General features: G+C 36.2%; 1 protein-coding gene across 2 annotated transcripts in view; it reads right to left on the reverse strand.

Annotated features, from left to right (window-relative positions):
• Positions 1-15739, reverse strand: part of LOC145291135 (neuronal acetylcholine receptor subunit alpha-9-like) — a 77079-nt gene that overhangs the window by 14606 nt on the left and 46734 nt on the right. For both annotated transcript variants that reach the window (XM_080136650.1, XM_080136651.1), the window contains exon 6: positions 5975-6344. In XM_080136650.1, coding sequence (XP_079992776.1) covers positions 5975-6344 — 370 coding nt within the window. The remainder of the gene's footprint in view (positions 1-5974; positions 6345-15739) is intronic.

A 15739-nucleotide genomic window follows, 5' to 3' on the forward strand; every position in this document is an offset into this window, starting at 1 on the left:
TCGAACTCTAGTCAGCTTCGAAGTAATCTCCACCGGTAGCAATGCACTTATTGGAAATCGTCTTGTGTGAGTGTGTCAATGACCCTCGTCACAGCTTCTTTCATCTCCTCAACTATCTCATAAGGACAGTCTCTAGGATTTACCGTGCACTAAGGAGATTACCAAAAGGTCACAGGTAGCAAGGTCTGGGCCATAGGGAGAGTGAGGAACTGCCTTAGGATCTATCTTGGTTAAAAGATTTGTGACAAGCATGGGGTTCTCGACTGGTGCATTGTCCTGGTGGAAATGCTACTGACACGACGAAATCTCTTTCTGAACTCCCTAAAAACCTCAATATATTATTCCTTGTTGACTGTCTATCCAGTGGAAACCCAGTTCATGTTCATCATTTCGGTGCTCTCAACAAACTCAACAAAAGAGATTATCATATGTTTCTGATTAAATTTGCTTTGTCTGGCCTTCTTGGGTCTGGGAGAGCCAGCATGCTTCCACTGTGAACTTTTTTTCTTAATATCTGAGTCATTGCAATAGCTTTCATCGCAAGTCACTAGAGCATCAAGAACTGCAGGATCTGAATTGATCAGCTTAACCATCTTCCTGCTGTCATAACAACGTCTTTCTTTATGAGCACACTTAGGACAAACTTCGCGCAGATCTTCCGCATCTCCAGTTCGTCGCGAATAATTGTGTGTGCAGTTTCTTACACAGGCATCAAACTGTGCATTTATTGTTTGTATAGACACACGACAGTCTTTATTTATGAAATTCATTTTTGGCCAATCAACTCTGGAGTTTTACATTCCTTACTCCTCCCATAGCACTCATCATTCCTCACAGATTCCCTGGCTTCTTGAATGTCTTATGTCACTCAAAAACTGATGGTCAATTAATGCAAAGTAGTCCAAAACCAGTCTGAAGCATTGCATACGTTTCTGTGACATTTTCCCAAGTTTAAAACAGAGTTTTATTGCATTTCGTTCTGCTTAAGTGCCCTCACGTCCAGACTGCATTTTTGAAATTCACCATTTGTGACAATCAGGTTTTAGCAGGCTGTATTCCAATTCTTGCTAAAGCTCTTGATTTGAAATCATAAAAACGAGTCAGTCATCTCATAATATATATATAGCAATAGTATACTGAATTTTTAAGAGTCCATGACAATATTAAAAGCTTGTACAAATAGTCTGGAAAGTTATCGAAGGTACCTCATACATTGTAGTGCATAAACATGTAACCGTGTAAGATTTCACACCAACAAACAACTTCATCGGAATGATTCGCTTACTTACACGATTAACTTCAATTACTTACCGATCTTTCTGCAAAACATGCTAGTATAACTTGTTCATTTTTCATTTCATATCAAATACAGCATATATCTTGCATTCTTTCCCACAATCATTCTTGTATAGTTTATTGGACACAACAGAGACTAATACTGTAGAATTTTTAAAATATATATTTCTTTTTTTCCTCTACTTCTCTGTTTTCCTCTTTTCTTTTCTCTTGAGTTTGCATACTGCTGCTGATATTATTGGTCATATGACCGATTTCTGCCTGCAGTGGAAACAGCTATATTTGCAACAGGTTTGTTGGATGGAGTTAGTATATGGTTTAATATTTTTCCTTTAAATTTAGAATTTTTTTCCTTATTTTTATGTTGGCTTAGGAATAGAATAAAGCGTTACAGGTTGGTTTGATATTAAGAATTAACTAGAAATGTGATTGCCCAGGATCAGGGAATTTTAGATGCAGGAGGGTTAAGATGTATCTTCAATGTAGATATAAGTAACGTCTTTATTGATATGGTGTACAATACAGTACAGGTATAATTGGAAGTAAAATTATAAGCTATGTCGTGTTCAGTGTGTATAATAAAGTAAATAGATATATGAACAGATTTCCAGCAGATGCGAATATATGGAGGTCGTAAGTGTTAAGTATGTTTCCACTTCTCACTGAGATATATTCAGCTTTTCGTTTAAAAATCATGAAGTATTATTTTGCATTGCAGATTATCGGTTCAGTTTTTTTTATTTATCATTGCAAAACTAAGGAATAGACAGCTATTGCTATGTAATATAGATAGATGTAAATCTAAGTACAACCTATGGCTAGTGAGTATCTATCTGGGTAAGAATAAACTAATGCATGTTTTAGCGGTAGCAATGTATAGATGTTTAGTGATAACGACTTCCAGTCGACCAGAATGCGAAGGTAAAGGGCTGGGAGCTAAGAAACACCCTCCATAGCGAGTGTAATGTAAGTGTAGATAAAGAATGAGTGAATAATCACCGTGAGAACTTGTTTGAAAATAAATTTTAACCGCCATTAACGAAGGAAGGAAGGAACACGATAAATTCACAGGAGTAGGGTTGGGAATTTATTCTGTAAATCTAATTCATATTTAAGTTCTTTTTTTTTAATATATGCATATTTGGATACGCAACAAGTCTAAATCTATACCAAGGTGGAAATGGTTTCGAAATAAAGTTCTACTGTCTTCTAACTAAATGACCATAATTTAGCTTTGTTTTTTGCTGTTGTTTTTTTAGCTAATCTTCTCTTGCTATAGTCATGGTTTCTTATTTAAGCGAGGTGAAATAACTATTTTAGCCGTTATAATTCAATATTAATTGGAGAAAATTATCAGCATAATATGCCTGGAAATGTAAAGAATTAATATAGAAACTTTAGAAGAATAAAACATAGGAAACAATAGATTTGCTTAATTATAATTATATACATATACAGAATTATACATATACATATTAATTATAATATATATTATATAATATATACAATTATACATATTAATTATAATTATATACATAATTATAATATACATATATATCACATGATTGAATACGCAGAATATGTTACAGTTAAAATGTATATATTGTGATGCAGTGTGTGCATTTTCTGCTTTAGGCAAATGCTTATGAGTAAGGTGTGTACGTCTTATTCAGGCCAGAGTTAGTGCATTCTATTTTTATTATTCAAATAATAATGTCAAATCCAGATGTTGGTGGTCTATCATGAAAATGAGGTAAAATCAATCAACAAAAGAAACATGGGCGAAAGAAAATGAACATGCGACAAAATAGAACAAAAACAAAAAACGATATTCATACTAAAATTAAAACTCATTATATAAAACAGGGTTGTGGAATCGGCATGAGTTCCAAGATTTTTATTTATAGCAACACTGACTCCTTTCTTTATATACCAACTCACAGGTAAACCCAACATTTCCCCGAGGACATACAAGAGGAAATAGAAGAGTTGAAAAAAAGAAATAAAGTGTGTTAACATCTTTCCTTTAAAACCTCCACTTCTACCCCCCGCCCTCATCACATAGTCATGCTACTTTTTTGACACGTCTTTCTCTAACTGCCCTCTCACAAATTCATGTACAAACTTGTGAAACTGATTCATTAAAAGAAAGAAAAAATAACCAGTCTGACCTAGTTTCAGTATTGTTTTATAAACCATCACCAGTTCCATTAAATCAACCAAATGACAAAAAATTATGTCAAGCTCTAGCGCTTTGGCATGAAATCAGTCTTTGCTTAAAAAGATAGGTGCTTGTGCAGTTTACAGACCATGTTATTTCTGAGATAGGATTTTCTAAGTCAAATGCAATTTTTATGGTATCATTTGTATATCAAATTGTTAGGTGAAAGTACAGATTAGGTAAAAAGACCACGAGCATCAGTTTCTAAGTGTCATAAGAGATTCAAAGAAGGTAGGGAGTCTGTGAAGGATGATGAGAGGTGTGGGAAGCGTAAGGAAGTCAGAACACCAGAGTTGATTAGACAAATAAAGAATTTCATGGACAAGGACAGTTATGTGTCTATAGAGACAATAAGTGCACAGTTTAATGTCAGTGTGGAAACTGTACACACAATTATTTGCGAGGAACTGAAAATGCGGAAGATTTGTACAAAGTTTATCCCAAGGGTGCTTAGTTGGTTGGTTGGTTGGTTGTTTTTGTTTTACGGCATATCAACCCTTTCCGTTGAAGAAAATTGTTTTAATAGAATATATTTGTTGTTTTCACGTTGGTTTCTATTTAACCCATAGTTGGAACCCTAACAGGTACTACCACTCCGGGTCAGAGTGGACCTGGGAGCAATGGTAATTAAAGGGTGGCTCACCACTCCCCAAAGCCCACAAGCTGGCGCCTCACCACTGGATATAGTTTAAGGTCATATCCAGGACCCCCATTGAGGGAATTTTACCCTCTGCAGGGGGTCAGTCGGCGTATTCTAATGCCCCACCGATAGGGCTGCCAAGAGTGCTCGGAGAAGATCAGTCTATTTGATCAAGATGGGAATTAAGACAATTTCTCACCCTCCCTATAGTCCATACCTTGCTCCCTGTGACTTTTGGTTGTTCCTTAACATCAAGGAAAACCTTCAGGCTGTCCTTATACAAAAATTGAAGAGATGAAAGAAGCTGTTACGAGGGCCATTGACGCGCTCACAAAAGACTTCCATGGGACATTCTAGAAGTTGTTGAAACGGTACAACAAGCATAGGGGACTAGAGTTTCATGCGTGTACTATCAACAAAAGTGCTCATACGAAAAAAGTATGAAAACTTTTCTAAGTCACCTCATACTTGCCTCCCCATGAGAGCAGAGTTAGACAATGTTGATTTTTAACATATGTGCTATTTTCTATCCATCTAAACAGGGCGTTAAATGTTGAAATTAACTCATCTCAGTTACCTGGCGAAGTTTATAATGTTGAAGTGTTTGCATGTAAGTTACCCGATGAATTCGTATCTTGGTGAGAGAAATCTACTTTATGGAAAATCAAGACTTTTGTCGGGGAATTGTCAGTTAAATATGTCGGAAAAATACCAGCTTGGAGGAGAGAACATACATCTAAGAACTATTCTCACTAAGAAAGATTAACGTAAAAAGTGTCTATCATTAGATATTTTCTTCTGATGCTTGAAGAAAATGGATACATCTCAAGCTGCTGTTTTTCTAAGTCAAAAGAAAATAACATTTCTATTCTGACAGGATTAAAAAAAGGAACTAGGAAGTTTGTTTGTTTGTTTTTACCGGACTTCTTGCCTCTTCAGAGAACATTATTATACGAAGAATTGTGTGTATTTTTCAGATTATTCCTTCAGGAAAAGGAGGAAATAAATTTCTTGCTATAAAAGAACAGACTCGGAACATTATTTCAAATAATAAATTATCTTTATCAGCAGATATCTCAACTAATTGACTCGAGAGGAATTTTATGAAAAAGACATGACATAATGTAAACTTAAATTGCAAACAAATGGAGTGAATTCTTTTCGACTTCCTAAAAGTAATACGACCTTCTAAAAACATACGTTGGTCGAGATCTCATATAATAGAAGTAAGTAGTAAAAAAGCCTACTCAACCCCTCTTTCTTTCTTTCTTTCTTTTTCTCTCTTTCTATCTTTCGTAATTGTTACCATGCAAAGAACTTTTCTTTGTAGATGAGAGCAGAATCTTAGCAGCAGACAGTCGTGAACTTTTCTTTTTGGCGCTATGTTTCTTTTTTTTTCTTAATAAAACTGTTCGTTTGTTTCTATCCACCAAGTCTTTTCTCTTCTCATTTTTTGTTGGTGTCTTCGTCCTTCTATTGGTAACTTTTTTATGCATCGAAGTGACCGTCGTCGGAAATGATGATAATAATTTCGATACTACATCTCTAAGGAAAGTAAACATCTCATCAGATTTTCCATGCAAGCTTCTAGCATTTAAACTAGGTCTTTTTTAGAAGGCATAAGTAAGTTTTTTATAAACCGTATGCGATTTCTGAAGCTTACTCAGTGCTGTGATTAACACCAGTGTTTTTATCAAGACACAATCTCTAAGTTCTTGCTTACCAATTTTAAAATATGCTTCAACCGCTCTTTTGATACTAGTAATGAATAAAAGAAAGGTAGAAAAATGAAGGAAAAGACGGAAACAAGAACTTACCAAAAGTGATCTTTTCAGAACCGTAGTTTGGCAGCATGAACAACAGAATCGTGAGGACTGAGAGAATGTAGCTTGGTACAAGCAAGGCAAGTACGAAATCATACGAGATGCGGGCGAATTCGTTTTTGAACGTGATACTGTAGTATACATCCTTACAGCAAGGGTACGTTTTGGCCTGTCTCTCGAGTGTTGCGTTTACGAGTTTCCAGCGTGGGGTATGCCTGTAGTCACCAAGGGCAACTTCTGGATATGTGAGACTCAGGTTCATATGTGCACTAGAATAAGTCCAGGATCCCATTATTACTAAACAAGTGGCTGAATCGAACGGGAAATAATGCGTATGAAATATACATCGCACTTTGATCTTCATCTGAAAATAAGCAAAATTAAGATAAAATTTAAAAAGTGTAAATCGAATACATAAAATATAAAAGCCATTTTTTTCTATCTAGTTTGAAAGTTAATTTAACCGTGACAAAGAACTACGGAATTTTCGTCAGACAATCTCGGACAAGGGTGGAAGATAAGGAAAAACCAATTTCAGTTGTTTTTTTTTACATAGGCGTCACCACTTATCAAGGCCGATAGGCCACTCAAGGATAAGGGTTAAAGAGTGTAGAGTAAAAGTCAAAAGGCAATATAGTAATCGATAGTAATGGAAGTTCGGTAAATTTGTTAACTTAAGTGGAACGGCTCATCAGAAACTTGTTCACGTTGGACTTGAAGACAACCATATTATAGACAGCTGGAAAGCAGGAAAACGGAAGACAATTCCACAGGCGTGCAGTTCTAAGAAAGAAGTTTTGTTCATGGAATCTATGTTTAGGTTTAGGTACAGATAAAGAGTGGGGAAAATTATTGATAGTGTTTTCAGCTAGTCTAGTGTTTCTTGTGAAAGTTTGGCGAGGGGGACCATAGATTGAAGCTCAGTTGAACACTTTCCATGAAAATAACGATAAAGCAGAGACAAACTCGCAACATCTCTTCTGTGAGATAGAGGTTGCAGCGAAGAGAAAAGGACATCTCCAACCAGGGCACGAAGTCTATTTTGAACCCTATCAAGGCAGGACAAGTCTTTTCTAGCAGCTCCTGCCCATATGTGGCAACAGTATTCCATCCTTGGACGTATCTGGCTCTTATATAGATGGAGAATTGCATTAGCAGTGAGATATCTACTGGATCGATAGAAGGATCCGACCATTTTTCCAGCGGCCTTGGCAACAGATTTGATGTACGTATTCCATTTAAGATCAGGAGTAAAGGTCAAGCCCAGAAGCCTATCAAAACTTGAGGCCTCCCCAAGACGAGAGCCATAATATGTTCTTAATAGGTACAGTCAGATAACAAACCGGAGAAGTTAAATGCAGCAATTTTATTAATAATAACCAGTGTTATATAGGGGTTTCATTGAGAGAGTTTTAAGAGTGAGTCTTAGAGGAGAGAGTTTCTTAGAGAGTCTTATTAAGAGGGATGTTGTGAGAGAGATTGTTCGTTCCGTGTTCGTGTTATGAAGGGATTCATATATATTAAAAATGTTGTTTACTTAGAATTGTTGATATGAGAATCTCTTAAAGTGAGGAGATAGTGTTTAGACATTGTGTAGACAGTCTTCAGACAGTCTTAGTGTAGATATGAGATGTAGAGTTCACATTGTAGATATGAGATGTGTATGCCATGACATTTTATAACACAGACATATAGACATATAATAACAATTCACTTTACCTTTTGCTGGAATCACAACACAAAGACGACGTTTACAAAAACACCTAATGGTTTATTTCTTCTCACGACCGGCCGTGGTTTTCTCATCAAGAATTCAAAGCTTCACATATTAAGTTTCAAAGTAACCGTCTCGCTTCTAGACGTTCGAATTCCCAGACTCTCTCTCTGAGTTTCTCACTAACTAACTAACTAACTCTCACTTCCTATATTGAGAAATCCATGCATGTCCGGCCAACGTGACCACAATTCACGTGCCATCAACATGCGCGACCTGCACGTTTCCGAACATTCTGATTTCCCATTTTTTCTTTGTTGTTTTTACAAAGGAATTCGACCTACATATCTAATTCATTTAACCCATATTTTATTATCCACATTCTTTCTAACAATGATAGTTTATTTATTATTTATTTCATCAGAATCAACAATTTACTGGACATTCCATTTAAACCTGTTCTTTAAAACTTATATCCAGGGTTCGATGCCTGCTTTCTCTCATTTTATTTTCATTTTAGCTAAATCTCTCCATTTTTATACTTATATGAAAAGGGGACACCCCTTATCATGTAACATCCCTCTATTCCATATTTCATAAAAAAAAAATGTATGCATTTTTTAAAAAATTTTTCTACATTTACACAACCACACATCTAGGAAAGATCAGGCTAAAAATAAAAATCTATTTCAGTCAGCCCTCCACGGCCGACTTCACAATTATTATATTTTTATAAGATCAGAACCTTTCTGATCTTCTTGGCATTTACTTTTTGGGTGTAGGGTCTTTACCTATGATTCACATCAGCTACTTTCCAGCCACCCATATGCCGCAGACTAGAGGTTTCCACCTCCCTCGAAATGGACGACTTCCTTCGTCCCAAAAGTGTCCTGATCAACTCTTTCCGCATGGTTAGTCTTATCAAGTATAGCTTTGTTTTTTATTCTATAACTACCTTATACGGGACATACCAAAGATAATAACCAATCTTCTTGGTTGGCTTTAACTATCAAGATATACCTTTTTTCTCTCATACGGATTCACTCGGATTTCCTTGCTTGAATTCTTGAACTTCCCCTATCAAAGATCCAGCAGATATATCCCACATTCATGCGTCTCTTAAAAAAAATACAAGGTTATATCTTTCTTACGTAATCTACGGCATATTTTCCAACGCCTGTTTATTAATTAAGCCAAGTCTTACCACTTGCTTGGAGTCGTTACGTGCAACCAGCCTCTTTTAAGCACTTAATTAACCAGGTTCCCAAATTTTTCGAATAGGGGCACATCTTGTGCTTATTAATCCCTACCAAGTCACTTTTCTTGGAGAAAAATTATAGGATCTCTAAAAAAAACAAAAATCAAAAACCAAATGCTAAAACAAACATCTTTCTTACGGCTTATCACATCTAAAAACTCTCTAAATACCCGTTTACGTAATTTTAATTCTTGTCCCCCTTCTAAAATTCTAACAGAATCTGTAAGCCAACCATACGTCTTAACTAGTTTTATTTTCTCCTAGACTGTTTAAATCTAATGTATATTTACTGATAACTTTGAATTCTAGCTGTGAAAAACAATAACATTTACATTAAGTATAAATTTACAATATTGTTTAAAACACATTTTCAAAAGAAAATATTTTAATACATTTAAACATTTTGCAACAAAACACACAAAAAAAAATTCGTTACATTATACATTTCAAAAGTCCGTTGACAAAAAACAAAAATGTGTCCTTTTTTCAAAGACCAGAACAATTAAATCACACTAAAAAGCCGAAAATTATACACAGTGCATAAATTTGATTTCATTCTGCATCTTTCTTTTTTCTATAGTGTATTTTATTTTATTTATTTATTTTTTTTTTCATTCTTTCTTTTAATACTCGAGAATTCTTAATGTACTTTCGACTTTTAACACTAAATTGTTATTTATTATGATTGATAGTTTTAACTCTAAACAATTCAGACATTAACACACATTTATGAATGACACTGTCCTATTTTTATTTGTGTGCGGCTGTGTTTTTATTTTATTTATGAATGAAATATTCGTGGGTAGTTTTTTTTTGAACTGACCGTTTCTCTTTTCATTCATTACGGCATATCGGCCTTTTTTTTCTTTTTTAATATTTTCTTTGATATGTCAAGAGCAATTACCCTAGAGAGGAAGCCTTTGTCAAGAGATTCACTAATCCTATGAGATATAACCGTTAGCACATCTGCGGTAGATCTTGCAGAACGGAAACCATATTGCGTGTCATTAAGAAGATTGTTTCTGTTGAGGTGGTTGACTATTTCTCTATTTAATATGGATTCCAGCAACTTACGCGTGACACACAGGAGACTTATTGGTCTGTACTAAGCGGGAGATGACTTATCACCTGAATTCTTAAATACAGGGCATACTGATGAGGTTTTCCATGGTGTTGGAAAGCACTTCTCCTTAAGGCAACGCCCAAACACTTTCATAAATATGGGAGCAAGTTCTGGTTGAAGCTTTTTCAGCACTATAATTGGGATGCCGTCAGGATCAGTTGCTTTACTGGAATCAAGGTTCTTGATTAGCTTGGCGACCTCATGCACAGATATTTGTATGTTACCTTGCGTGTTCTGTCTTATAGGAGGAAATATGGGGAGTTGATGGCCTTCGTCGCATAGGGTAGAATTAGCTGCAAAGTTCTTGACAAATAGTTTGGCCTTGTCTGATGCTGACGAAATGACCTTAGGTCCATTGATAATGGTTGGGATAGAACGCCCACTTCTGTTCAGGATTCAATTTTTATTTGCCAAAACTGGTGGGAACCAAACCGCTGATCAGCTACTTTGGATTTAACGGACTGAGCATATAGCTCTCTTGAATGTTTTATTACTCTTTTACAGTGGTTGCTGGCAGTCCTGAAAGCAGCTTTAGTCTCAGTGCATCTATTACGTTAGTAGCTATGGAAAAAGTGATTTCTGTGCGCGATAGCAGCAGCACATTCTGGGGAGAACTATCGCTGCCTGTTAGGTTTTGTTGGAATTTTTTCGATGGTATGAATTGGTCTATTCCTACAATTAACCATTCGGTCAGATCTGATACTATAGAGTACACATCCTTTTTAAACATGGAATGCAGAGGTAGATCAGATATGAATGTACGGAAGCTATCCCTGTCAGCCATGGAGTATAGGTATACAGTACGGTAGAGGGGTACGTCTGGGTACTTATTATATTTTTATCTTAACTAATACGACGGAGTGGTTGGAGGATCGTAGAGGAGAAAGAACGGAACATGAACATAGCTCAGGGGAAGTTCAGAGAAAAAGATCTAGAAGGCTTGCATACTAATCTGTAGTATCGGGCACACGGGTGGACTCGCGAACAATCTGAGTGAGGTCATAAGCAATCGCAAAATCATGACAGAACCTCCCCTCATCGTCTGTCTTATTTGAGTGGGTCAACCATTCCACGTTATGGACGTTGAAGTCGCCACAGATGTGAATGTTAGTCGAGGGATGTGGTCTATTTTCTCAAATATACTCTTAAAGATTCCGCTGTTATGGGGCCGATGAGGGCAAATATAAATGCAGTGGTGTAAGCAAGTGCAACCGGACGCACATATAAGGTAAATAAGGATCTTCTCCAGAGATATCCCTGCCATACGGGAAGCCATCTTTAATGTAGGCACATATTCCATGCCCATGGCGGTCTTGGGGGCCAGATTTAAATGTTAAGTTAGAGTATCCGTTAATTATGAGCTCACATGTAAAAAGGGACAAAATTTGTTGTTTTTTATTTTTCCAGGAGATCATAGGTCGAGTTTTGACGATCTAAAACAGTATCCTGTTATACTTTTTCGATCCTCAGAGTTTCCCTAATCTAAATCTGAAGATCCTTCTAAATTTAGAGGATTCATGGATTTGTTAAATACTAAATATTGTCCCTTGGTTTCTTTTAGATAATGGAGGTCTTGTTTTGCACGAGTTGTCCTTAACTGTCGGTTTTAATAAGTTTTGAGACAGTGCAGCATATATCGTGCCTAGTGGCTGTAATCAAACTGGAAGAAAGAGAGACAACACCGCTCTGTGAATATCTGATATTACAATTTAAAATCGCGGTCTGTTTGAATCCTCGCTTAAAAAATTATTTTATTTAAAAAGTATAGGGCATATAAAATGTAAATATACACAAATTCTTATAAATGAAGAATGGAAACACCATTGATTATTATTTTTTATAGGTAAGTGATTTTTTGGAGTTTATATATATTTATTACATTTGGAGTAAGTAAAAATTCGTTAAATTTCTTGAAATCTTTTTAAAGAATGCCGATTTTTTAAAAAATATTGCATATTCTTCAATTAAAACTTTTTATTATTTTAAAATTTGATCGTTATTCCTTTTATAGAAAAATAGGGTTTAAATTAAATTTTTGAAGTATAAGCTTCAAAAGATAGTGAGTCCAATTATTCAAATTTGTATAACTCATTTTTAATGGCGACATCTGACACTGCTAGCTCTACACCGGTCAAAAATGATGCCAATGAAAATACAGACACAGAATCTGCATCAATTGACGATAAATTATACCGTGAAATGATACGAAGCATTACCTATTCACGACTGCGACGAGACCCAACATATATATATATATATATATATATATATATATATATATATATATATATATATATATATATATATATATATATATGTGTGTGCGTTTTCGAGCGAGAATGCATAATAGAAATTTAAAAAAATGGCTTTCGTTTTTCACATGCACACTTTTTCAAAGTATAAATAAAAATCAGTCTCTTTTATTTCTTTGACATTTAAACAAAATAAAAAATGGCTTCGTTATGTTTTTTTACATGATCAAATTTTAAGATCCAAATGACTTCTGTTTTTATTTTACATATTTGAATATATATATATATATATATATATATATATATAAATATATATTTATTTTTGAACAGAATTAAAAAATGAACCGAAACGACTTCCCCATTATATAAAAAATAGGGAGTGTTACAATGTTTTTGGTACCTAATGGGGATATGCTCCCTCAAAGTTGGGAGATTCTATTTATAAACGCTTCTGCTTGGAACTGATGAATCAAATTAATTCATTTTACGCTATCAACTAATCAGAAACCTGAAATGCTCCATAAATATTAAACCTTTTATACATCCTAGCACATAAATTTTTCGTATCAATAAAAAAAGGATCTTTAGCTCTTTGGCCGCAAAATTCCAAAGTCTGGAACATGTACAGCAAAGCTACGCACTGAAAATTCATCATCTCCAGGGCATGTAAAGAATAGATACCCATCGGAAACTCTTTTGAAACTAAACATGGCTTACAATTCTGTGGAGTATATGGTTAGAAAGAAAAAAATGTACTGATGGCAGTGAAGAGGAGAAAGTCGAGATCCACCAAGAAGCTAACGATGCACACCAATTCGACTTAGCCCCACATTGTGGTTCTTTACAACCGGACGAGAATGTCTGTAGTGAACCTGAAAACGTCAACCCGTAAGAAGTTGTCCCCCAGAGGCCTCACTGTGAGAGGAGGAGGCCTGCTTGGATGAAGGATTATGAAGTGTCTTATTGATCTCGAAGATCAGGTGGGCGTGTGGGGTATATGGTTAGAAAGAAAAAAAAACGTACCGGGCTATCTGCATCGCTCTTTGGGAAAAAAGGAAAGGATGGCTAGCTCATTTATATACACGAAGGGCATCTTGGGAAGGCAGGGCATGATGGGAGAAGCTATTTTTTCCTGTCTCTTTCTTTTTTTTCTATATAGGATATAAAAGCTGGGAAAATTGTTCACTCGAGGTCGTTCGAACGTACGGTTAATTTGCGTGTCAGTGGGAAGAAAGAAGGACGGATTTTCTACGAACGTCGAAACTGGAAGAAAAAAGGATTGTCGTTTGTGTGTGTGTGTGTGTGTGTGTGTGTGTGTGTGTGTGTGTGTGTGTGTGCCGAGAGCGTTGCAAGCTGAAGAAGAAAAACCTCTTTCTTTTGCATGAACATTAAACGGTATTCGGCAGTTAAAAGGAAAACTTTGATTTGAAAACTAGATAAATATAGAAATTGTAAAAAATTTATTTTTTAAATATACTCTATTTTACATAACTAAACTCTCTTGTAAAATGCATTTGTCTTGCCAATATTGGGTTTCTTTTATATATTCCTATTATACAGTAAAAACCAAAAGAATCGCGCTAAAAATCATAAGAGAAAAATATGTTCTTTTATTTAAAAATTGAAATATAAGCTTGCATTTCAACATTAATTGGAGCATTAAAAATTTTGTATGTATAGAAATATGACATAAAAAGTGTTAAGCTAAAAATTTTAATTAGATTCATTCAAAGTATTTTCAGCTTAAAACTGCCTTAGACGTTTTAAAAAAATGTGTTATACCAAAAACAATAACAAAAATGTGTAAGAATTGTTAATGAAAGTGACAAAAAGAAAATTAATGATAAAATAAATTTATTTGAATGATATAGAACACCAACAAAGCCAACTTAATTATTTTTTAATTGTACCAAAGTAATTTAAAATTTTAATTTTCATTCCAACAGTGAGCGTGTCCACTAACTAGTGATACACACCGAGTTCGTTATTAAGCGTATACATTTGCACTTCCAGTGCAACGCAAGGTTGATGGCCTTCAACGCAGCCAAGTTAATATGCTTTACGTCGTTTGTAGATCGCAGCCAACATGCATCTTCAAAGACACTAGTATCACGTTTCAAGAGCACGCCGGTCGCCAGGGAACTTGCGTCCACCCGTACATTGACGTCTTGTCCGTTTACATACCATAGACCCTGTGAGAGATCACTCTGCTTCACCCTGGCTATTGTTTCCTGGAGCATTTGTTTAAGTGGGACATCTTCTATAGTGTCGTCCCATCCTTGGGTTACGGTGTTGGCCCGTCCCTTTATGATATCTGTTGCTGCTCATAGCCACCCATAGACTGGCAGATGCCAGATCAGTTTCCCGCATAGGGAGATAATGCCTCTACATGTCACAATCTGGAACATCTGGAATCATACTACCACGCTTCCATCGCAGAGTGTCACGCTCCTCTCAGACGTCCAATCCAAGCACTCGTGCGTCATCTTCAAGCCGCTCTGGTTCTTTGCTTTGAAGTCTAAACTGACGAATATGCTGCTTCACTCGTTTCGCAGGCGCCACGCTGATGTTGATGTATAATACATCTATATATGCCGATGTTGCTTCTTGAACAGTTACACCTTTCGACAAAACAGACTCCACAATTGCCTGCATAATGGATGGGGCAACGTTAAGCCCAAATTCCATCCTAGTCAAGCAGTATCTCACTCTTTTCTGAACTCACATCCGCGTGTGTCGTGTATGCGTCCACATGGTCGTTTAATTCGAGGTAATCCATAACCGGCCGCACTTTTCTCTTGTTATGCTGAACAATCGCCATTATTGGGATTAATCCCTTGGGTGGACCAAGCTCTTTCTTCGGGTATGGTATCAGCCATCCATTGCGAATCCAAATTGGCAATTCGCAGTCATAGTCCTTCCAAATGAGTTTGGGCACGGTGTATCCAGGTGTCTGAGTGATCAGTTGTTGTGGCGGATGCTCACTCGACCACTTCCAGATTGCAGTCCGATGTTTCTTAGTCGGGTCGAATACGACATCAAAATCAGGTCGTTCTATTTCCATTGCAACAGCAGTGCCGACACCGTAAACTTCCTTTCGGAAATTGGCCTCGCCATGTTTATTTATATGAACGCCACCCAACAGGCGGATGACATCAATTCCGAGCAAGAGAATGAATTTCAATAGATCTCCATCCATGGCCTATATCTCCACTATCACGGGGATTCTGTTATCCACCTGCAAATTGACCTTCATCGCTCCTTTGCTGGTAATACTCTTTCCATCAACAGTCAGTACCTCTGTCTTGTGTCCATTCCGTGGACCACAAACCATACTCCTTACTAGAGATCGGGTGCAACCAGAGTCAATCAATGCGTCCCGAATAATTCCGTTGACACGCAGGCTCTTCAC

Source organism: Euprymna scolopes, chromosome 12 (genome assembly GCF_053919585.1).
Source record: "Euprymna scolopes isolate OS-2025 chromosome 12, ASM5391958v1, whole genome shotgun sequence".
Lineage (NCBI taxonomy): Eukaryota > Metazoa > Mollusca > Cephalopoda > Sepiida > Sepiolidae > Euprymna > Euprymna scolopes.